At 37.4% G+C, this 24,334-nt stretch overlaps 1 protein-coding gene across 10 annotated transcripts in view; it reads left to right on the plus strand.

Annotated features, from left to right (window-relative positions):
* C2CD3 (C2 domain containing 3 centriole elongation regulator) overlaps positions 1-24,334 on the plus strand; it is a 156,008-nt gene that overhangs the window by 8,912 nt on the left and 122,762 nt on the right. For all 10 annotated transcript variants that reach the window (XM_021926297.2, XM_021926305.2, XM_021926302.2 and 7 more), the window contains exon 3: positions 729-886. In XM_021926297.2, the coding sequence (XP_021781989.1) occupies positions 729-886 (158 nt within the window). The remainder of the gene's footprint in view (positions 1-728; positions 887-24,334) is intronic.

Below are 24,334 nucleotides of genomic sequence, written 5' to 3' on the forward strand. Positions count from 1 at the left end.
TCATCTTGGATGTTGTTCCGTATCAGTATAGATAGAGCTACTTATATTCTTTTTATTACTTTATTTTTCACCATTTTGCTGTTGTAAAAAAAAATGCAGCTTATTTAATATTCTGGTACATAGATCAATTTACAGTTTGTAAAATAAAGTTTAAGGAGTAGGCTTGCCTTGGTGGCTCATACTTGTAATCCCAGCACTTTGGGAGGCCAAGGTCAGAGGGATCACTTGAGGCCAGGAGTTTGAGATCAGCCTGGGCAACACAGTGAGACCTTGTCTCTATAAAAATAAAAAAAATTACCCAGTATGGTGGTGTGTGCCTCTAGTCTCAGCTACTTGTGAGACTAGGACAGGAGGATCACTTGAGTCCAGGAGTTCGAGGTTGCAGTGAACTATGATTGTGCCAGTATACTCCAGCCTGGGTGACAGAGGGACCCTGTCTCAAGAAAAAAAAAAAAAAAAAAAACAGAGTAGAATTTCATGGAAAAAGGATATGTGCTTTTCTACTTTTTTATGTTATTACTAAATTGCTTTCTGGTTAGCCATCCTATTAGCAACATATTAAAGTACTTTCAACACTTAAAACACTTTCACCAATGCAATGGTGTTACCCAACATAAAATATTTTTTTCAAGTTAAAAAGCTTTTCTGCATATACCCGTCTACGCACTTCTTAAAAAAGAAAATAAAAATAAATGAAAAATATCCGTGTTGTAATTGTTTCTGATTAGATATGGCTGTGCTGGTGCTGGAAGTAATCACCAAACTTGACCATCTTCCAATTGGTAGAGTTCAGATCAATGGACTAGCTCAACTTTCTCCAACCCATCAAATCAATGGATTTTTTACCATTGTTTCATCAACATCTAAGAAACTTGGAGAACTCCAGGTAAAAATATATTTTAATTATTTGCTGCATAGAATAAACTTTTTGGGCAGAAATAGTTGAGTCTGTTTGTAGAATGGATAGGTCCATGGCTCCTGTATATCATGCTAGTTTCCACCTCATGCCTTTGCTCATGTTTTTACCCAGTAGACCTACTTTTGTTTCCCACTTATCCAAATCCTCTTAGTGCCTTAGTGCCATCTCAAGTTCCGAGAGACCTTCACACCTCCTACTGCATTCATTCTTCTTGTGCTCTTTTTTACATTCATAAAAGCATTAATTATATAATCCTTGTTCAGTTATAATTCTACATAGTTTCCAAAATTGTTTATTAGTAGGCTCTCTTTAATTCCTCTTACTTTTAGTTTCTAGATTCCCTGAGAGGCAAGCCTTTGTTTTCTGCTTTCTTTGTTTTTCCCATAGCTCATAATATAGTACCAAAAATAATTGCTTGTTTGACTCATGTAAGTGGTATCTTTGATGTATTCATTTATTGATTCAGCTTACTTTGTAAATTTTATTTCTAATTAACACATAATGCACATATTTTTAGAGTACAATGTGATGTTTAGATACATGTATACATTGTGTAAGGATCAAATCAGGGTAATTAGCATATCCATCATCTCAAACTTGTATTTTTTTGTGTGTGGTGAGTCCTCTCTTCTGGCTATTTTGAAATATACAATTCATGTATACTGTATTCTGTTAACTGTATTCACCCAACTGTACAATAGAACACCAGAATTTATTCCTCCTGTCTGTACCATAGTACCCATTGACCAACCTCTCCCCATCCTCCCTCCCTGCTACCTTCCCTAATCTTTGTTAACCACTATTCTGCTCTGCTTGTATGAGATCTACTTTCTTTAGATTCTATATGAGAGATCATGCAGTATAATATTTGTCCTTCTGTGCCTGGCTTATTTCATTTAACATAATGTCCTCCAGGTTCATCCATGTTGTCACAATTGGCAGGATTTCATTCTTTTTTATTGTAAATAGTATTCCATTGTGTATATATACATTTTTTAAAATCTATTGATTTGTTGATGAGTGCTTAGGTTGATTCCACATCTTGGCTATTGTGAATAGTGCTGGGATAAACAGAGTATCGGTATCTCATTGACATACTGATTTTATTTCCTTTGAATATACAGTCATGCATTACTACTAATGATGGGGATATATTTTGAGAAATGTGTCCTCAGGCAATTTCATCCTTGTGCAAACATCATAGAGTGTAATGACACAAGCCTAAATAGTATAGCCTACTATACACCTAGGCTTAGGGTATAGCCTATTGCTTCTAGGCTACAAACCTATATAGCATGTTACTCTACTGAATACTGTTGTAACACAATGAAGACGATTATAACACAATGGTAAGAATTTGCATATCTAAGTGTATCTAAACATAGAAAAAGTACATAAAAATAACAGTGTAAAAGTTAAAAGATAGCAGTATAAAAGATGAAATAACAGTATAAAAGATAAAAGATATATACCTATATAGAGCAGTTATGGATAGAGCTTGCAGGACTAGAAGTTGCTCTGGGTGAGGCAGTGAGTAAGTGGTGAGTGAATGTGAAGGCCTAGGACATTACCATATACTACTGTAGACTTTATAAACACTGTACACTTAGAAGACTACACTAAATTTATAAAACAATGTTGTTCTTTAATAATAAATTAACCTTAGCTTACTTTAACTTTTTTTACTTTATAAACTTTTAATTTTTTTTTAACTTTTTGAATCTTTTGTAATAACACTTAAAACACAAACACATTTTACAGGTATGCAAAAATATTTTTTGTATCCCTATTCTATAAGCTTTTTTCTATTTTCAAATGTTTTTAACTTTTTAAACATTTTTGTTAAAAACTGAGACACAAACACACACATTAACCTAAGCCTACACGGGGTCAGGATCATCACTATCACTGTCTTCCACCTCCACATCTTGTCCCACTGGAAGGTCTTAGGGTCAGTCACACACATGGAGCTGTCATCTCCTATGATAACAGTGCCTTCTGGAATACCTCCTGAGGACCTGCCTGAGGCTGTTGTACAGTTAACTTTGTTTTAATAAGTAGAAAGACTACACTCTAAAATAAAAAGAAAAAGTATAATATAGTAAATTGTAAACCAGTAACATAGTTGTTTATTATCATTTTCAAGTATTATGTATCATACATAATTGTATGTGCTATACTGGCAGTGCAGGTTTGTTTCCATCAGCATCACCACAAACATAGAATAATGCATTGCACTACCACATTACAACACTACAGCCACTAGGCGATAGGAGTTTTCCAACCTTATTATAATCTTATGGGACCACTGTTGTATATGCGGTCTGTCATTGATGGAAATGTTGTTACCTGGTGCATGACTATATAACACGTAGTAAGATTGCTGGATCATATGGTAGTTCTACTTTTAATTTTTGTGAAGAACCTCCATACTATTGACCATAATGATTGTACTAATTTACATTCCCACCAACAATACATGAGTATCCCTTTCTCCACGTCCTCACCATCATTCGTTACTTTCTGTCTTTTTTGATAGTAGCTATTCTAACTGGAGTGAGATGATATCTCATTGTCGTTTTGATTGGCCTTTCCATAATCATAGTGATGTTGAGCCTTTTTTCTTTTTTCTTTTCTTTTTTTTTTTTGAGATGAAGTTTTGCTCTTGTTGTCCAGGTTGGAGTGCAATGGCGCCATCACGGCTCACCGCAACCTCCACCTACCGGGTTCAAGTGATTCTCCTGCCTCAGCCTCCTGAGTAGCTAGGATTACAGGCACATACCAACACGCCTGGCTAATTTTGTATTTTTAGTAGAGGCACGGTTTCACCATGTTGGCTAGGCTGGTCTTGAACTCCTGACCTTTGGCCTTCCAAAGTGCTGGGATTGTAGACGTGAGCCACCACGCCCAGCCCTGTTGAGCATTTTTTCATATGCCTATTGACCATTCGTATGTCTTCTTTTGAGAAATGTCTATTCAAGTTTTCTGTTCATTATTTAATCAGAAAAAAAAATGTTTTGTTGCTGTTAAATTGTTAGAGTTTCTTATATATTCTGGATATTAACACTTGTCAGATGCCAAGTTTGCAAATATTTTCTCCCACTCAGTGGGTTGTCCCTTTGCTGTGTTGATTGTTTCCTTTGTTGTGCAGAGCTTTTTAGTTTGATGTACTCCCATTTGTCTGTTTTTGCTTTTGTTGCTTGTGCTTTTGAGGTCTTACCCAAAAAATCCTTGCCTGGACCAATGTCATGAGGCATTTCCCCTGTTTTCTTCTAGTCATTTTATAGTCCTAGATCTTACATTTAAGTCTACTCCATTTTTAACCTTTTTTGGGGGGGTATGATGAGAGAAGTCTAGTCTTATTCTCTTGCATGTGGGTATTTAGTTTTCCAGCACTATTTATTGAAGAAATCAACTTACGTTTTTTTCATACACTGTTACATGCCATAACTTAGGATATACAGAGATAAAAGATGGCCATTTCATTTAATTTTCCAGAACCCTGTGTGATACATATTATGTGATAGATATGCATGAGATACTGGGAAAGAACATAGAATGGTCCCTCTTCTGTGGGGGACTCATTGGGAGCACTTTCTAGAAAATTCTGAATATTCAAACCCCGTAGAAATTCCAGGGGTTATACCTTATCAATTGTATTCTAAAATGTGTAGAGAAAATGAAATACTAAATAAGAAAATAGCCTAAAAAAGATAAGGAAAGAACATCTAACATTACCAAATGTAAGCATTTATTAATATTATAAAATCACAAGCATATAATTTTGTCAGTGGAACAGATTCCAGAAATAGATTCGTCTAACTGAAAAAAAAATTAACATTTATTGTATTTATCCTATCCTCATTTATAATATATTAAATGTTAAAATAGTGACACTTTATATTGATGACTTAATGGTGAAGTGAGTCTGGTTTAGTCATGCTTTTCTGTTGATGATATAAATTTGCAGCAGGACTGCCAAACAGTTTGACATTGTGTTTCAAAAGTCACATGAATTATTGTATATCATTTACCTCAGTAATTCCACCCCTGGGAATTTACCTTAAGTAAATACTATGAAAAGAGAAGGAAGTTATATGCTTCAGTCTAGTAATGGAAATACATTTTTAATATTGGGAAAATGAAAACAATTTATTCAACAATATTAAAATTATAGTCTATTTGTGGAACCTTTTATATCCATAGAAGATAAAATTACATAGTTATGATTGTGTACCAGCTGGAAAAATGATTTTGGATTGATGACAAAGGGAAATTCAAATTTACATATGTGCATATGATCGATGACTAGGGGAAAAATGAAATCGGGAGTAGTACAGGGTTTTGGTAAGGTGGGTTTTCTTTGGGTTTTTTTTTTGTTTTTTTGTTTTTTTGTTTTTTTTTTGAGACGGAGTCTCGCTCTGTCGCCCAGGCTGGAGTGCAGTGGCCGGATCTCAGCTCACTGCAAGCTCCGCCTCCCGGGTTCACGCCATTCTCCTGCCTCAGCCTCCAGAGTAGCTGGGACTACAGGCGCCCGCCACCTCGCCCGGCTAGTTTTTTGTATTTTTTAGTAGAGACGGGGTTTCACCGGGTTAGCCAGGATGATCTCGATCTCCTGACCTTGTGATCCGCCCGTCTCGGCCTCCCAAAGTGCTGGGATTACAGGCTTGAGCCACCGCGCCCGGCCTCTTTGGGGTTTTTTTGAGACAGATTTAATAGTAGTGATGATTGTAAAAACCACTGAATTGTATACTTTAAATGGGTGAATTGGCTGGGTGTGGTGGCTCACAGCTCTAATTCCAGCACTTTGGGAAGCTGTCACAGACAGAAGCTGTTACCCAAGCTGTAGTGCGGTCGCACTATCTCCGCTCACTGCAATCTCCGCCTTCTGGATTCAAGCAAGTCTGCCACCACAGCCTCTCAAGTAGCTGGGACTACAGGCGCATACCACCATGCCTGGCTAATTTTTGTATTTTTTGGTAGAGACGGGGTTTCGCCCTGTTGGCCAGGCTGGTCTCGAACTCTTGACTTCAAGTGATCTGCCTGCCTTGGCCTTCCAAAGTGCTGGAATTGTAGGCATGAGCCACTGTGCCCGGCCACTAAGTAAGGTTTTATATTTTTCTTTTTCTTTCTTCCTTTTAAGAGAAGGGATCTCACTGTTTCCCAGGCTAGATTCAAGCTTTTGGGCTTAAGCGGTTCTCCTGCCTCAGCCTCCTGAGTAGCTGGGACTATAGGTGTGTTCCATAGCACCTAGTTTTTTTAAAAAAATTAAGATATCATCCACATACTGTAAAATTTACCTTTTTTTTTTTTTTTTTTTTTTTTTGAGACAGGGTCTTACTCTGTGCCCAGGCTGGAGTACAGTGATGCAATCTTGACTGACTCTGCCTCGACCTCCTGGGCTCCAGCGATCCTCCTATCTCAGCCTCCCTAGTAGTTGGGACTACAGGCACACACCACCACCCCAGCTAAGTTTTTGTTGTTTTTTGTTTGTTTGTTTTTTGAGATGGAGTCTTGCTCCGTCACCAGGCTGGAGTGCAGTGGCACGATCTCAGCTCACTGCAACCTCCACCTCCTGGGTTCAAGTGATTCTCCTGCCTCAACCTCCTAAGTAGTTGGGACTACAGGCGTGCGCCACCATGCCCAGCTAATTTTTTGTATTTTAGTAGAGACAGGGTTTCACTATGTTGGCCAGGATGGTCTCGATCTCCTGACCTCGTGATCTGCCCACCTTGGTCTCCCAAAGTGCTGAGATTACAGGCGTGAGCCATCGCACCTGGCCAGTTTTTTTATTTTTTGTAGAGACAGGGTTGTGCTACGTTGTCCAGGCTGGTCTGGAACTCCTGAGCTCCAGTAGTCACCTTCCCAAAGTTCTGTCCGTGTCAGCTTCCCAAAGTGCTGGAATTAGAGCTGTGAGCCACCACACCCAGCCAATTCACCCATTTAAAGTATACAATTCAGTGGCTTTTACAATCATCACTACTATTAAATCTAGAACATTTTATCACCCCAAAAGGAAACACTGTACCCAATACAGCCACTCCTTGTTTCTCTCTTCCCCCTCCCTTGACGACGACTAACCTGTTTTCTGTCTCTATGTATTTGCCTGTTCCAGACATTTTATACAAATGGAATAATATCTATGGCCTTTTGCGATTGGCTTTTTTCATTTAACGTAATGTTTCTAAGTTTCATCCATGTTATAGCATGTATCAGAAGTGCATTCCTTTTTGTGGATGAATAATACTTGACGATATGGATATATCCCATTCTAAAATTGATAGACATTTGGATTGTTTTGACTTTTTGACTATTATTAATAATGTTGCTATTAGCATTCATATATAAGTTCTTTTGTGAACATATGCTTTCAGTTCTCTTGGATATATGCCTGAAAGTGGAATTGCTGGGCCATATGGTAACTCTGTTTTTAACTTTTTAAGGAACTGCCAGACTATCTTCCAGAATGCCTGCACAATTTTTTGTTCAATTTAAATGTCAATTCATACAACAATATTTGTGTATTTTTTTATTTGCAGTCATTGGGTTTGTTGAAGAATTGTTTTTAATAGAGTAGTGGAGAATTTTGTCAAATTTTGAATGACTGAGGAGTACAGAAATAAGTCGTGGTTACAGTGAAGAAACAGAAGCTATAATTAAAGATTTGTTTCCTCTCTTGTTCCATTATCTTGGAGCCTATGGAGGCCTGCCAGGAACAGGCCTTAAAGGCAAATATGTCTAGAAGGCTGTTGTCAAAGACCATTTTTGCTGGCTATAAGCAGGGTCTCTGGAACCAATAGGAACCCCAGCTCTTCTTAAAATTGAAGGTGTTGCCGGGCGCGGTGGCTCAAGCCTGTAATCCCAGCACTTTGGGGCTTGAAGCTTGGTAGGATCACAAGGTCAGGAATCAGAGAACCATCCCTGTAGCTAACACAGCCGTCTCTACTAAAACACACACAAAAAGTGCTTGGGAGGCTGAGGTGCCTGTAGTCCCAGCTACTCGAGGGAGGCTGAGGCAGAATGGGCGGGAACCGGGGAGCTTGCAGTGAAAACTGAGATCTGGCCACACTCCAGCCTGAAGCGACAGAGACTCCCGTCCTCAAAAAAAAAAAATTGAAGGTGTTTATGCTTCCCGCAACGCCTTCCACGTTGCGATCACTTTCTTACACATTTGCCATTCTGGCCGAGTATGTACTAATATCTAATTGAGATTTTCATTTGTGTTTCCTGATGACTAACGTGTTGATTATTTTTTCATGGGCTTTTTGGCTATTCTTTTATCTTCTTCAGGAGTTCACAGACTGCAAACCCCAAGCCAAATCTGGCTCATCACCTATATTTGTAAATAGTTTTATTAGGACACAGTCACACCCATTCATTTATATATGGTCTATGTGGCTTTTATGCCTAACAGCAGAGTTAAGTAATGAGACCATATGGCATGCAAAGCCTAATATATTACCTCTTTGGCCTGTTCATAGGAAAATGTATCAATCCCTGATACTTCCTGTGGATTGTTTGTTCAAGGTTTTTGCCCATTTAAAAAATAAGTTTATCTTTTTTAGTTTTGAGAACTTTTTTAACATTAGGCCTATAAGTATGTATGTATGTATATATTTATATTCACAGCCTTTGGCTTCTCTTTTTCTTTTCTTTTTTAATAAGTAGAGACTTTATTTGGGCCCAACTTGAGGACTGCAACTCAGAAGCATAAATGCAAGTTGCCCTGAATATATACTTCCTTTGTTTTCTTTTGTTCTTCCTTTATTTTCGTGATTGTGTCTTTTGAAGAACAGAAGTTTTTCTTTCCATGAAATCAGGTTTATCGATCTTACTTTTTTTTTTTTTTTTTTTTTGAGGCAAAGTCTCACTCTTTTGCCCAGACTGGAGTGAACTGGCACTATCTCGGCTCACTGCAACCTCTGCCCTCCAGGTTCAAGCAATTCTCCTGCTTCAGCCTGCCTAGTAGCTGGGATTACAGGAGCCCACCACCATGCCCAGCTAATTTTTTCATTTTTAGTAGAGATGGGGTTTCACGATGTTGGCCAGGCTGGTCTGGAACTCCTGACCTCAGGTGATCCACCCACCTTGGCCTCCGAAAGTGCTAGGATTACAGGTGTGAGCCACCATGCCCAGCCATCGATCTTACCTTTTATAGTTTATGTTTTTTGTAAACTTAGGCCTACCTAAGAAATCTTCCCCTGATTAAGGGAAGGTTGCAAAGATTTTCTCCACTGTTTTCCCCTAAGATTTTTATAGTTTTGGCTTTTACTTTTAGGTATAATTCATGTCTGATTAATTTTTGGGTATAACTGTAATATGAAATAAGGTCAGGATTTATTTTTTTTTATAATTGTATCTGCTTGTTCTGTCACTACTTATTGAAAAAATTGTCTTTTCCCACCCCATTAAATTTTGTTTGAATATGATCAATTGATTATATATGTATGAGTCTATTTCTGGACTCTATTCTGTTGCATTGATCTGTATTTCTTTTTGTTTTTAATGGAATCCTTGTTGCAGGTTAGTATTTCTGTCCTTAGGATAGTAACACTGTATTACTGCAGCTTTATTGTAAACCTTGAAATAAGATCCTCTGAGCCATCTCATTTTGTTCTTTTTGAAAATATTTGTCTATTTTAAGTTCTTTGCATTTCCTTATAAATATTAGAATCAGCTTGTTAATTTCCACAAAAAATGTCTGCTGGGATTTTTGTTGATACTGTAGAATATACAGATAAAATTAAGAGAATTAAGTTCTTAGCAATATTGAGTCTTCCATGAACATGGTATATTTCTCCATTTGTTTAGCTCTTTAATGTTTTTCTACAATCTTTTATACTTAGCATCATGCAGGCTTGCATATATTTTGATTTATCCCAAAGTATTTATGCTTTTTGTTGATTCTTGAGAATTTTCTGTATAGACAATGATGTCATCTGTGGATAAAGACAGGTTTATTTCTTTTCTAATCTATATGCTTTTTATTTCTATTTTCTTGCCTTATCACACTAAGATCTCCAGTATAATGTTGAATAGAAAACATATTCTTCCCTCCTTCTTCCTTTTCATAGGAAAACATTTGGTCTTTCACTTGTTTTTGTCTGTTTGTTTTCCTTTGCTTTGTTTTTAAGAGACCAAGTCTCACTCTGTCACCCAGGCTGGCATGATCATAGCTCATTGCAATTTGAAACTTCTGGACTCAAGCAGTCCTCCTGCTTCAGCCTTCTGAGTAACTAAGACTACAGATGCACACTGTTTTTTAAAGTTTTTTTGTAGAGACAGGGTTTTGCTATGTTGGTGGGCTGGTCTCAAACTCCTGGCCTCAAGCAATCCTCCTTCCTCAGCCTCTCAAAGTGCTGGAATTACAGGAGAGTCATCATGTCTGGTATCTTTCACTATTAAATGTGATGTTAGATATAGGTTTTTCATATTTGTCCTTTATCAATTAGAAAAGTACCAAGTTTTAACAACACTTTTCCCAAATTTTCTGAGAGATTTCATCGTGGGTATTGAACTTTATCAAATGTTTTTCCTGTATGTGTTAGGATAGTCATTTGGATTTTTTTCTTTTGGTCTGTTAGTGTGACCTATTTTATTGATTCATATCTAAAAACAAAACCAGACTATCAGTCTTATGATGAACACTATGGAGTCATGTGGTATTAGCCATTTTATATATTATTGTGATTTAATGTTTCAGTGAGGATGAAATGAAACATTACATTTTTGTTCAGGAGGGATATTAATCTGTAGTATTGTTTTGTTGCATTGTCTTTTATGTAGATGTGAGGGTAATGCTGGCATAAAATGATTTTATAAGAGTTGCTCCTCTGTTTATTGGAAGAGTTAACGTAGAATTGATTAAATGTCTAGTAGAGTTTACCAGTGGAGTTAACTGGTTTCTGGATTTTTCCTTATAGGGAAGGTTTTTAACTACCACTTTAATTTCTATAGTAGATTCAGGGCTTATGTAGGTAATCTTTCTTTTTGAGTGAGCTTTGGTAGTTTGATTTTCAAATAACTCATCCATTTCATTGAAGTTGTTGAGTTTATTGGTACAGAGTTGTTTATAACATCCCTTTTCTGTCTTTAAACGTCTAAAGCAATTGTGATTATATCTCCTCTTTCATGCCTAATATTAGTAATTTGTTTTCTCATTTTTTTTCTGGATCAGCCTGGATAGAAGTTTAACAATTTTATTAATCTTTTCAAGGAGCCAGCATGTGATTTCATGAGACTTCAAAGCATCTCAGACTGCTTGACATTTTTCTACCAGTGACTGAGTTTGGTTTTTTCCAGTCTTTTCATCCTCTGTGTATTTCATTTTATAGTTTCTATCACTCTATATTCAAATTCATTAATCATCTTGTACGGTATCTAACCTGCTTCTAACCCCATCAGTCGTAATTTCATTTCAAACATGTTCATCTCTAAAAGTTACATTTCCTTTTTTAATGTACATTTTCTTTTTTCTTTGCAGTCACATTTTCTTTTATATCCTTAAGCATTAGGAGCATCTATATGATAGCGGTTTTAAGGTCCCATCAATTTTATCACCTATCATTTGGGGTCTGTTTCTATTGATTAATTGTTCTGTGGTTTTAGGGCATGTTTTCCTACTTCTGTTAAATTTTTATTGAATACTGAACGTTGTAAATTTTATATATTGTGCACTTGGTTTTTTTCCCTCTTTAATGAGTGTTGTCAGCCAGGTGTGGCGGCTCATGCCCGTAATTCTAGCAGTTTGGGAGGCCGAGGCAGTTGGATCGCTTGAGGCCAGGAGTTTGAGACCAGCCTGGACAACACAACAAAACTCCATCTCTACTAAAAAAGCAAAAATTAGCTGAACATGGTGGCACGTGCCTGTAATCCCAGCTATTAGGGAGGCTGAGAAGGCTGAGGCAGGAGTATCACCAACCTGGGAGGCAGAGGTTGCAGTGAGCCAAGATCATGCCACTGCACTCCAGCCTGGGTGATGGAGTGAGACCCTGTCTCAAAAAATAAATAAATAAATACATAAATAGTGTTGGACGCAATTCAGGAATTCAGGAAGACTTCTCAGTACTAAATACATGAGTTGCCAGATTGAAAAAGCCTCCTGTGGGCCAGGCGCTGTGGCTAATGCCTGTAATCCCAGCACTTTGGGAGGCCAAGACAGGCGGATCACCAGGTCAGGACTTCGAGACCAGCCTGCCCAACATAGTAAAACCCCGTCTCTACTAAAAATACAAAAATTAGCTGGGAATGATGGTGGGCACCTGTAATCCCAGCTACTCAGGAGTCTAAGGCAGGAGAATCGCTTGAACCCGGGAGGTGGAGGTTGCAGTGAGTAGAGATTGCGCCATTGCACTACTCCAGCCTGGGTGACAGAGTGAGACTCCATCTCAAAAAAAAAAGAAAGAAAGAAAGAAAAAGTCTCCTGTGGAATTCGTTTGGATCCTGATTCATAGAAACCAACTGTAAAAAATCTGAAACAATCAGGGAAATTAGAATGTTGACTCAATTTTTGATAATTTTGAAGAATTGTTATTAATTTTTAAAATGTGATAATGGTATGGTGTTTATTTTTGTTAATGAGCCCTATATTATTAAAACTATATTTACAGAAATGGTATGATATCTGGAACTTGGTTCACAATAATCCAGTAACAAAGCAGGGCTTGGAGAAGGTATAAATGAAACATGATTAGCCAGATGTGGATAATTGTTGAAACTGGATAATAAGTACCTGTAGTCATTATTTATTTTTTTCTAATTTTGTATTTGTTTAAAATTTTTCATAGTAAAAAGCTTAGAAATTTGTTTTCGTTGTTGGGTTTTTTTGTTTTGTTTTTTGTTTTGTTTTTTTTTTTTTGAGACAGAGCCTTACTCTGTAGCCCAGGCTGGAGTGCAGTGGTATGATCTCAGCTCACTGCAACCTCTGCTTCCCGGGTTCAAGTGATTCTCCTGCCTCAGCCTCCCAAATAGCTGGGATTAGAGGCATGTACCACCACATCCAGCTAATTTTTTTTTTTTTTTTTTTTTTTTTTTAAGTAGAGACAGGGTTTCACTATGTTGGCCAGGCTGGTTTCAAACTCCTGGCTTGAAGTGATCCACCTGCCTCACCTCCCAAAGTGCTAGGATTACAGGCATGAGCCACCGCACCCATCCACAGAAACATTTTTCTTGATATCAATTTTTTTTTTTTTTTACAAAAGTGCCCATTAAGTACAACATAGTGGGTGAAAGCTGACTTTCAGCAAGTAATATCGTTGTGACATTTTAGAACATTGAAAACAAAAACAAGATTCTATAAACTTCCAGATAACACGAGAGACAGTCACACACAAAGAATTAAGAAGTAGAGTGGCTTCAGACTTCTCAAGAGCAACATTAGGGTCCAGAAGACAATTCAATAATGCCTCTAGAATGTTGAATGAAAATGGCCTAGAATTCTCTCTCTCTAGGCAAACTATCTAGTGTGAGAGTAGAATGAAGTTTTTGTATATACAAAGTCTCAAAAATTTGTACCTCTCCGACACTCTTCCTGACAAAGCAGCTGAAGGACTTTCTCTGCCAAACTGAGGGAGTAAACTTAAAAAGAAGACAAGGTGGGATATTGCAAACAAGAGATACAACACAGGAGAGAGCCGAAGAGAATCCCTTGATTTGAGGTGAAGCAACTGTACACAAGGCATAGATGGCAGCTGTTCCAAATTGTAGTATGTGCTAAGGCTCTGGGAGAGATTTCTCAAAAAAAAAAGTTACGAAACACCTAATGTGTCTGAAAATCTTAAGAGGAGAATTCAACAACTGGCAAAAAGTTCAGAATTGAATTAACAATAAGAACAATAAAAACAAAGCAAATGTTAGCATGCACCTATAGTCCCAGCTACTCAGGAAGCTGAAGCAGTAGAATCACTTGAGCCCAGGAGTTCATGTTCAGCCTGGGCAACATGGCAAGACCCAATCTCTAAAAAGAAAAAAAAATTTTTTTAACTAAGCAAATGAGAAAACAAGACAGCATTTTGCGAAAATGTTGTGCAGGAAAGGAAAAGTAATCAGTACATCTAATTGTTCAGCTATAAATGGAATACATGCTCATACTATAATTGTAGTTAGATCAATAATCAGTGTTTACTATATTGACACATTGGGAGGATGGAGGAAATAAGTGGATGTGGGATAGAGCTAAATTCTTATCTCCTGTGTTAGGAAGTCAAAAGGTCATGCCTGGAAACTAAGTCAAGGTAACATTATCATGTTATTTGGAGCTGTAGAGGTAAATACCACAAGAATCAGGTATAGAAATTGTAAGTGGCTGCCTGTGAGGAAAGAGGAACGGTGTCTATGTAAGGGACTTGTTTTATGTAACAAAATTATAGAACTGTTTGAATCTAAATGTGCATGTGTTATATTAATTTTAAGATACTTTAAAAAGAAAAACATGCAGTGAATGATGGAGTTTGAATTCTTGTTATACTACTGCTTTGCTGTCCCCAAGGACAGTATTGAGTTGACTAAGCATGGGATCTCTCCCGACAAGAGGGGTAAGTGTAGCCAGTAAGGAGCTGATAGAATGGAAAATGAAGGAAGAAAGGTGGCTTTACAGTGTTGCTCTGGAGGGAAAGATCAGGTTTGGTCAGACTGGGGAGTGAGGGACTGCAAAGAAGGCAGATATAGTTCATTACAATCAAGCTGATTGAGAGAGGAAGCTTTGTTGTATTCCATTATTGGTATAGATCAGATGTCAAAAAAAATAAGTGAGTCAAGCAGACTGGCCGTAAAAGAAATCAACTGCCAAAAATATATTCAGACTTTTGAAAAGTATTGAAAGTATCAAACTTATGCTATCATATAAGCATGTAACATAGTATATACACATATATAAATATATACACACATATCACACACATATATCTTATATGTATGTGTATATTTATGTAAGATATGTATGTATATATATACACGAACATATGATTATTTAAAGTTTGAAATTGGGAAACAGGAATACTTGACTATAGCTTTTTTCTTTTGAAGTCATTCATTTAATCTGGCTAGAAATGTGATACTTTTACTTCTATACTAAGTTAGTACCAAGTATTATGTATATGATGGGCATTACATCATTCATTTTTAAACCATTTAATTACAAGATTTAGTTTTTATTCAGTTCCATAACAGATCGTAACCATTCACAAACATGAGTATTTCCAAACAAAAGTAGAATCTTGGCAAAATATTTTTGATAGTTAGGGTACTACTACTAAGACATTTGTAAAATTTAAGATTTCAACATCACAGTTAATCCTAAATATTGTACTGTACTTTATTAACCTCCATATGTTACACTTCCAGTATACATTGAGAAAGGTAAGTTGAACAGTATTAGTTTTTATAAAGCTTGAAACCAAAAAAATCTTTCTGGGATATCAGTCTTCAGCTCTACAATTTTAGGAATGTATTTCATGCTATCAGTTTCATTTCTGGAAATCCTGTTTCAGCATGGAAAAATACAAAAAAGTAGGACAGATAGTTCCTTGCCGATAAAACTTTCCAAAGATACAGTCATCAAGTAATGAGTAAATTGAATGACATATGGTTCCTTGATAATGCCCTTGCAGATAAGCCATCAGGTTTTTTACATAGGCAGTAATGTCACTTAAAATGGCCCTGTATTTGACCAGTCTGTGCTAGTGATCTGAGGCTGGAATGTCTCCTTGGACTGTAACATAAACCAAGAGACTTCTTTAAACTCAAGCTCGAAAACATTTTTTAGCACCATACCTTATACTAAGTCACCCAATATCCATATACTAATGACAGGCTACATACTGCTTATCCAGTTTTTCAGGGGTGTTGTTGTCGTTGTGATCGTTGTTGTTGTTGTTTAAGACGGGGTCTTGCTTTGTCGCCCAAGCTGGAGTGCAGTGGTTAGATCGTGACTCACTGTAGCCTTGACCTCCTAGGCTCAAGTGATCCTCCCACCACAGCCTTAGTCTAGTAGCTGGGACTACAGGTGCACACCATGACACCTGACTAATTTTTGTATTTTTTTGTAGAGAGAAGGCCTTGAGATGTTGCCCAAGCTGGTCTTGAACTCTGGGCTTAAGTGATCCTCCTGCCTCAGCCTCTCAAAGTGCTGGGATTATATACAAACAAATCTAGGATTATACACAAATCTGGGATTATATATGTGAACCACTGTGCCTGGCCTGCTTTCCAGTTATCAAACAAAATATTGACCAAAGGAATTTATTTATTTTATTTTATTATTTATTTATTTTTATTTTATTTATTTATTTATTTATTTGAGACAGAGTCTCGCTCTGTCACCCAGGCTGGAGCGCAGTGGCATGATCTTGGCTCACTGCAACCTCCGCCCCAGGTTCAAGCGATTCTCCTGCCTCAGCCTCCCAAGTAGCTGGGATTGCAGGCGTCTGTCACCACGCCCAGCTAATTTTTGTATTTTTAGGCAGAGTTTCACCATGTTGGCCAGGCTGGTCTCGAGCTCCTGACCTCAAGTGATCCACCCACCTCGGCCTCCCAAAGTGCTGGGATTACAGGCGTGAGCCACCGTGCCCGGCAGGAATTTATTTAATTCACATGTTAGTTATATATGTGTGTGCGTGTGTGTGTGTGTGTGTGTGTGTGGTTTGACTTTTAGCCTTGTAGACAGAGTAAATAAGACAGTAAATAGCTTTATGGTTATCTGTCTTTGCAAAGTGTTGCCACCTTGGATTTAGATTTTGAAACAACTTCATTGTCAACAAAGACCATTTCAGGATCATCATCCTTTGTCATCAGTCTTTAATAACGTTTTCAAGACTTTTTCCAGTTCAGAGAACTATATTTTCTTGATAATATGTGTCATGAGCATCACATCCAAAAATTTTTTGCTTGCATAAAGTTCTCATTGATACTTTAAATGGATACAACTCTTGGGAAGTTATTTTTATCTGTGTTCTCAGCTAGAAAGAAGAATACCACAAATCATTTAACATTTTCACTCAATTCACCTTTTAAGTTTGCAGCCATACCACTAACATGCTGCATAACTAATTTTGGTTAGAGATATATATGCAAATCATGCTATTATACACAAATTCTGCTGCATTCACAAAACATTCTTTTATAAATTTTACCATTGATAAGAAACTTTGACATCCTAAAGCTTTTAATCTTATCTTAATATGCAACTGCATTTCACAGGAATACCACTCATTATCTACTTTAAAAAAAAAAAAAAACCTGTTTAAATGTGTACTTTCTGTTTATTCAGTTTTCATTATTTGTCTGTTCTACAGGCCCATCATAATTCTTACTATAGTTTGTTTCCTGATGCTATATTTTGACACAGTCATATCTTGTTTGTGTATTTTACCATTAGAAATATTCTTCTTGTAGTTAAAATAAAATACAAAGACAAATTTCCAAATTTAAAACATTTTATTTGGGAAGCAAGAATTGCAATTCAGGACATATAGACAGGTGATGGTCTTCAGTATGTTCAAAGAACAAAGAGAAGGTTGGGAGTTTTATTAGAAAGAAAAATTTTGGGGAAAGGACTTCCTATTCAATAAATGGTACTGGGATATCTGGCTAGCTATATGCAGAAGATTGAAACTGGACCCCTTACACCATATACAAAAATCAACTCAAGATGGACTGAAGACCTCAATGTAAAACCTAAAACTATGAAGACCCTGGAAACTAGGAAATGCCATTTTCAACATAGGAACTGGCAAGATTTCATGATGAAAACAAAAGTAATTGCAACAAAAGCAAAAATAACTGGGACAATTAAACTAAAGCGCTTCTGCACAGCAAAAGAAACTATCAACAGAGGCAACCTACAGAATAGGAGAAAATATTTCCAAACTATACATCTGACAAAGGTCTAACATCCAGAACCTATAAGGAACTTAAACAAATGTACAAGCAAAAAACAACCCCATTAAAAAGTGGGCAAAGGACATGAACAGACACTTTTTAAAAGAAGACATACATGTGGCCAACAAGCATATGAAAAACTGCCCGATATCACTAATCATTAGGGAAGTAAAAATCAAAACCACAGTGAGAATGACTTACACCAGTCAGAATAGCTATTATTAAAAAGTCAAAAAGTAACATGTGCTGACAAGATTGCAGAGAAAAGTGAATGCTTATACACTGCTGGTGGGAACATAAATCAGTTCAACCGTTGTGGAAAGCAGTGTGGCGATTCATCAAAGATCTAAAAACAGAACTACCATTTGACCCAGCAGTCCCACTGCTGGGTATTGTAAGAATTTGCCAGTAAAGTGATCTGGACCTGAAGATTTCTTTTTCAGAAAGTTTTAAGCTAAAAATTAAATTTAAAAAATAATTATAACTTTACATAATTATACTTTTTGGGTACATACCCAAAGGACTATAAGTTGTTCTATCACAAAGACTCGTGCACATGTTATGTTCATTGCAGCACTATTCACAATAGCAAAAACATAGAATCAAGCTGAGTGCCCATCAATGGTAGACCACTAAGAAAATGTGGTACATACACACTATGGAAAACTATGCAACCATGAAAAAGAATGAGATCATGTCCTTTGCAGGACATGGATAGAACTGGAGGCCATTATCCTTAGCAAACTAACTCAGGAACAGAAAACCAAGCACCACATATTCTCACAAGTGGGAGCTAAATAATGAGAACAGATTAACAGAAATAGAGGAACAGTAGACACTGGGACCTACTTGAAGGAGGAGAGTGGGAAGATGGAGAGATTCAGAACAAAAAACCTGTCAGGTACTGTGCTTAGTACCTGGGTAATGAAATAATCTGTACACCAGACCCCCAAGTCATGAGTTTACCTGTATAACAAATCTGCACATGTACCCCTGAACCTAAAATAAAAATTAAACATTTTTTTAAAAAAGAAAAACTGTACATATTGTGTTCCAAAAAAGCTTATTGGCACTAGAGAAGCTTTGGGGAGCTGGCAAGCTCTTTTTGATGAGTGACCCTCTCATTGGCAGGTGAAACTGGTCTGAGAGTAATAGCAGGCCATTTCTGCAGCCAGGCTTGCAGAGAATTGCATTCTTGGAGCAATCTATATACCCCGAGTGCTTTTTTTCCCCTGGGCCCTCAACTGATTTAGTTGGATGTGACAAGAAGGACCCAATTTGTATAATCAACTTTCACATTCTCTTCCACAAAGAAATATGCTTTTTTCTTTCATTTGTTTTGAAATTCATAAGTCTCTTGTCCTCTTTCACGAACACAAATATTTCACTTTCCTTTTGATTCTACTGTAAGAAAGACAGCAGCCTATAGCACCCATAGATATTAAGGAAATACTATGAACAACTCTCCACATATAAATTTGACAATTTAGATGAAATGAGCCAATTATTTGAAAACTGTAAACTACCAAAACTCACTCAAGATCAAGCAGATAACCTGAATAAAGCAATAATTATTTTTAAATTTAATTTTTAGCTTAAAACCTTCTGAAAAAGAAATCTCCAGGCCCAGATCACTTTACTGGCCAATTCTTCCAACCATAAAGAAGAAATAACACCAATAACACAGTCTCTTCCAGAAAATAGAAAAGGAGAAAACACTTATTTTAAAGCCTGCACCACCTTAATACCAAAACCAGAGAGCAATATAAGAAAAGTATAGAACAATATCCTTAATGAACCTAGCCTTAAAATTTTTCAACACAATTTTAGCAAATTGAGCCAGGCATGGTGGCATGTGCCCATAATCTCAGCTACTTAGGAAGCTGACGTGGGAGAATCACTTAAGGTCAGCAGTTTGAGACTGGGAAACAGAGCAAGACCGACCCCTAAAATATATAAAATATAAATATATAAAATATATATAAAATAAATAAAATTAGCCTGATGTGGTTGATGGTGCACACCAGTAATCCCAGCTACTTTGGAGGCTGAGAAAAGAGGATCACTTGAGCCCAGGAGTTCAAGGTTACAGTGACCTATGATCACACAACTACAGTCCAGCCTGGGTGACAGAGCAAGACCCTGCCTCTAAATTAAAAAAATAAATAAATAAACATTGTTAAATAGTTGGCTTTTTAAAAAATGCTGCATTGACCAACATGATTCTGAAAATTATACTTACTAATTTGCTCTCTCTGATACTGATAGATGTTGTAGATATAGTAGATAATTGCAGGCAACTTATTGTTAAAGCGAACCTTGAGTCATTGCTGGAAGACTGATGAGTGTCCTTAAGGTTGTTCTCTTATGAAGAAATAAAGGGTATTCAGTTAGGAAAAGAAGAAGTCAAATTGTCCCTGTTTGCAGATGACATGATTGTATATTTAGAAAACCCCATCGTCTCAGCCCAAAATCTCCTTAAGCTGATAAGCAACTTCAGCAAAGTCTCAGGATACAAAATTAATGTGCAAAAATCACAAGCATTCTTATACACCAGTAACAGACAAACAGAGAGCCAAATCATGAATGAACTTCCACTCACAATTGCTTCAAAGAGAATAAAATACCTAGGAATCCGACTTACAAGGGATGTAAAGGACCTCTTCAAGGAGAACTACAAACCACCACTCAGTGAAATAAAAGAGGACACAAACAAATGGAAGAACATACCATGCTCATGGATAGGAAGAATCAATGTTGTGAAAATGGCCATACTGCCCAAGGTAATTTATAAATTCCATGCCATTCCCATCAAGCTACCAATGAATTTCTTCACAGAATTGGAAAAAACTGCTTTAAAGTTCATATGGAACCAAAAAAGAGCCCACATTGCCAAGACAATCCTAAGTCAAAAGAACAAAGCTGGGGGCATCACGCTACCTGACTTCAAACTATACTACAAGCCTAGAGTAACCAAAACAGCATGGTACTGGTACCAAAACAGACATATAGACCAATGGAACAGAACAGAGCCCTCAGAAATAATACCACACATCTACAGCCATCTGATCTTTGACAAACCTGACAAAAACAAGAAATGGGGAAAGGATTCCCTATTTAATAAATGGTGCTGGGAAAATTGGCTAGCCATAAGTAGAAAGCTGAAACTGGATCCTTTCCTTACTCTTTATACGAAAATTAATTCAAGATGGATTAGAGACTTAAATGTTAGACCTAAAACCATAAAAACCCTAGAAGAAAACCTGGGTGATACCATCCAGGACACGGGCATGGGCAAGGACTTTATGTCTAAAACACCAAAAGCAACGGCAACAAAAGCCAAAATTGACAAATGGTATCTAATTAAACTAAAGAGCTGCACAGCAAAAGAAACTACCATCAGAGTGAACAGGCAACCTACAGAATGGGAGAAAATTTTTGCAATCTACCCATCTGACAAAGGGCTAATATCCAGAACCTACAAAGAACTCAAACAAATTTACGAGAAAAAAACAACCCCATCAAAAAGGGGGAAAGGATATGAACAGACATTTCTCAAAAGAAGACATGCATACAGCCAACAGACATATGAAAAAATGCTCATCATCACTGGCCATCAGAGAAATGCAAATCAAAACCACAATGAGATGCCATCTCACATGAGTTAGAATGGCGATCATTAAAAAGTCAGGAAACAACAGGTGCTGGAAAGAATGTGGAGAAATAGGAACACTTTTACACTGTTGGTGGGATTGTAAACTGGTTCAACCATTGTGGAAAACAGTATGGCGATTCTTCAAGGATCTAGAACTAGAAATACCATATGACCCAGCCCTCGCATTACTGGGTATATACCCAAAGGATTATAAATCATGCTGCTATAAAGACACATGCACACGTATGTTTATTGCAGCACTATTCACAATAGCAAAGACTTGGAATCAACCCAAATGTCCATCAGTGACAGACTGGATTAAGAAAATGTGACACATATACACCGTGGAATACTATGCAGCCATAAAAAAGGATGAGTTTGTGTCCTTTGTAGGGACATGGATGCAGCTGGAAACCATCATTGTCAGCAAACTATCGCAAGAACAGAAAACCAAACACCGCATGTTCTCACTCATAGGTGGGAATTGAACAATGAGATCACTTGGACTCTGGAAGGGGAACATCACACACCAGGGCCTATTATGGGGAGTGGGCAGGGGGAGGGATGGCATTGGGAGTTATACCTGATGTAAATGACGAGTTGATGGGTGCTGACGAGTTGATGGGTGCAGCACACCAACATGGCACAAGTATACATATGTAACAAACCTGCATGTTGTGCACATGTACCCTAGAACTTAAAGTATAATTAAAAAAAAAATTCTTCTTTGGAGTAAATGACATTTCATTAAGCTATGTGCATGTATCACTCAATAATATAAGCAAATGAAATAAAAAATACAGAAAAATACAAAATAAAAAAAGTTGTTCTCTTATGGATGTGAGAAGCATGTGGTACATTCATGGTATATGTGGATGGTGTGGGCTTTGGAAGAGGGGTGATATATTTAAGTGACAGAATGATGGTCTAGAGTTAGCACCAGAAAGGCAAAAGTTAACTTCCTTTAGCCTGGCAAGTGTAGGTGTTTTCTATTGGAAGAGACTTTGAGGAAATGGGGACATTTAAAGAAAGAAATGTTTCATTAAAGTGGTAATTTGTATAAAATATAAATTCTACAGGACTCAAGGGATTGGCAGAGGAGTAAGCACCAAGATGAATCATGACTGGGGAGGCGAATGATTGAGGTGGACAGGAATGAAGATCTGGGAGCTAAATACAACCGGAGGGTTAGAGTAGATGGTCTCTTGGACTGCTAGGAATTGACAGAACATTCTTCTGTTTTATACCTCCAAAGTTTGACCAATACTTTTCCCTCTGCTTCTGATGTTCTACTTCCATCCCCCTCAGCGTTTTCTGCCTCATTCAGATTTAAGATTCTAAGCTCAAACGTTTGTATTTCATTCCTGGAAATCATCCATGGCACTCCTTCCTCACCTCTTCCCCAGCCTCAGACCCCTTCTTAGCATTCCCATACCACCTAGTACACTTCCTTATCTTAAAACTTACTATTTTATATTAAAATTCCTTTTTTGTTAATTGTTTATTTATCAGTAGAAACTCTTTCTTAGCCCACATATTCATGTTTCATAGTTCAGGAACACAAGTCAGTGACAAACTTCTGCATAATTTAGCCCAAAGAAATTCTTTATATTTCAAAATCACTTTGTATTCCGAAAGATACCAGTTTTCTTCATCTCCTCAAAATCTTTGATGGAATCATAATTTCTGAAGAAATCTGTGTGTGCCTTCTTTCTTGGTTTAGCCACAGCAAACAGAGAGAGATCTGCAACCCCCAGGGATACAGCGAATGTTCCAACAACATGAAATTTCAGGCACTTGGCCATAAGGCCACATATCTAAGGTTTTGTCAAAGCACAGAAGCCATGGTCGTTGTACTTGATAGGTATGTCACCACCGCCCTTCCTGGCCGATAGAGAAGTGGAAAAATTACTTTTTTTTTTTAACTTCCCCTACAAAATACTATGATCCTCTGAGGCAGAAGGTTTGTTTGTGGAGGAGGAGGGGGTTATTGTTTTGAGACAGAGTCTTGCTCTGTTGCCCAGGCTGTAGTACAGTGGCAAAATCATAGCTCACTGCAGCCTCAATCTCCGGGGCTCGAGCAATCCTCCTGCCTCAGCCTAGCAAGTAGCTAGGACTTCAAGGTACATGCCACTATGCGCAGCTAATTTTTTTTTTTTAATTTTTTGTAGTGACAGGGTCTCACTATATTGCCCAGGCCAGTCTCAAACTCCTGGGCTCAAGCAATCCTCCTACCCCTGCCTCCCAACGGGCTGGGATTACAGTTGTAAGTCCATGTTTTAGTCCTCTCTTTTCCTCAGGGAGGTAGCACAGAGCCTGGATCAGAGCTGGTATCAACAATTATTTGTTTAACTGAACAAAGAAGTTAGGCACCTGTGTTTTGATTGTAAGATGAGCGTGGCAAGTGCCTGGACTTTCTCTGAGTCTTTATTCAAGGTCCAATGGTAGTACAGGCCAATGAGTTAAAGCAAACTCTGTGGCCAGTTAGCAGCTCATTGTTAAGGCCAGGAACACTACCTTTATCCTCAGTGTCTCCTTTGTTTCTAGAATGCAGAGGCAGTTTTTGGCAAGTGATGAATGGTAAGGGAACACTTCCTGACATTTATGTTTGAGCAACCAGAATTTTATGTGATGCTGTTACAGTGATCACTGCACAGAGTATTCGTCCTGCTGCATTGCTGTCATTTGTCTTTGTACAAAGATCTTCGTGATGAATAGACTTGAAGGACTTTATGTTATGGTTCATGAACAGAATTCTCATCAAGACCCAGGCATATTTTATTGAGTTTGTGCCTTGGCAGTTCTTCTGGATAAAATATTTCATTGACCTTCCCAGAGACATCGTAAAACATCTAACTGCAATTTTTCATTTTTGTGTTAGGGCA

This window comes from Papio anubis, chromosome 12, assembly GCF_008728515.1.
Source record: "Papio anubis isolate 15944 chromosome 12, Panubis1.0, whole genome shotgun sequence".
Taxonomy (NCBI): Eukaryota; Metazoa; Chordata; class Mammalia; order Primates; family Cercopithecidae; genus Papio; species Papio anubis.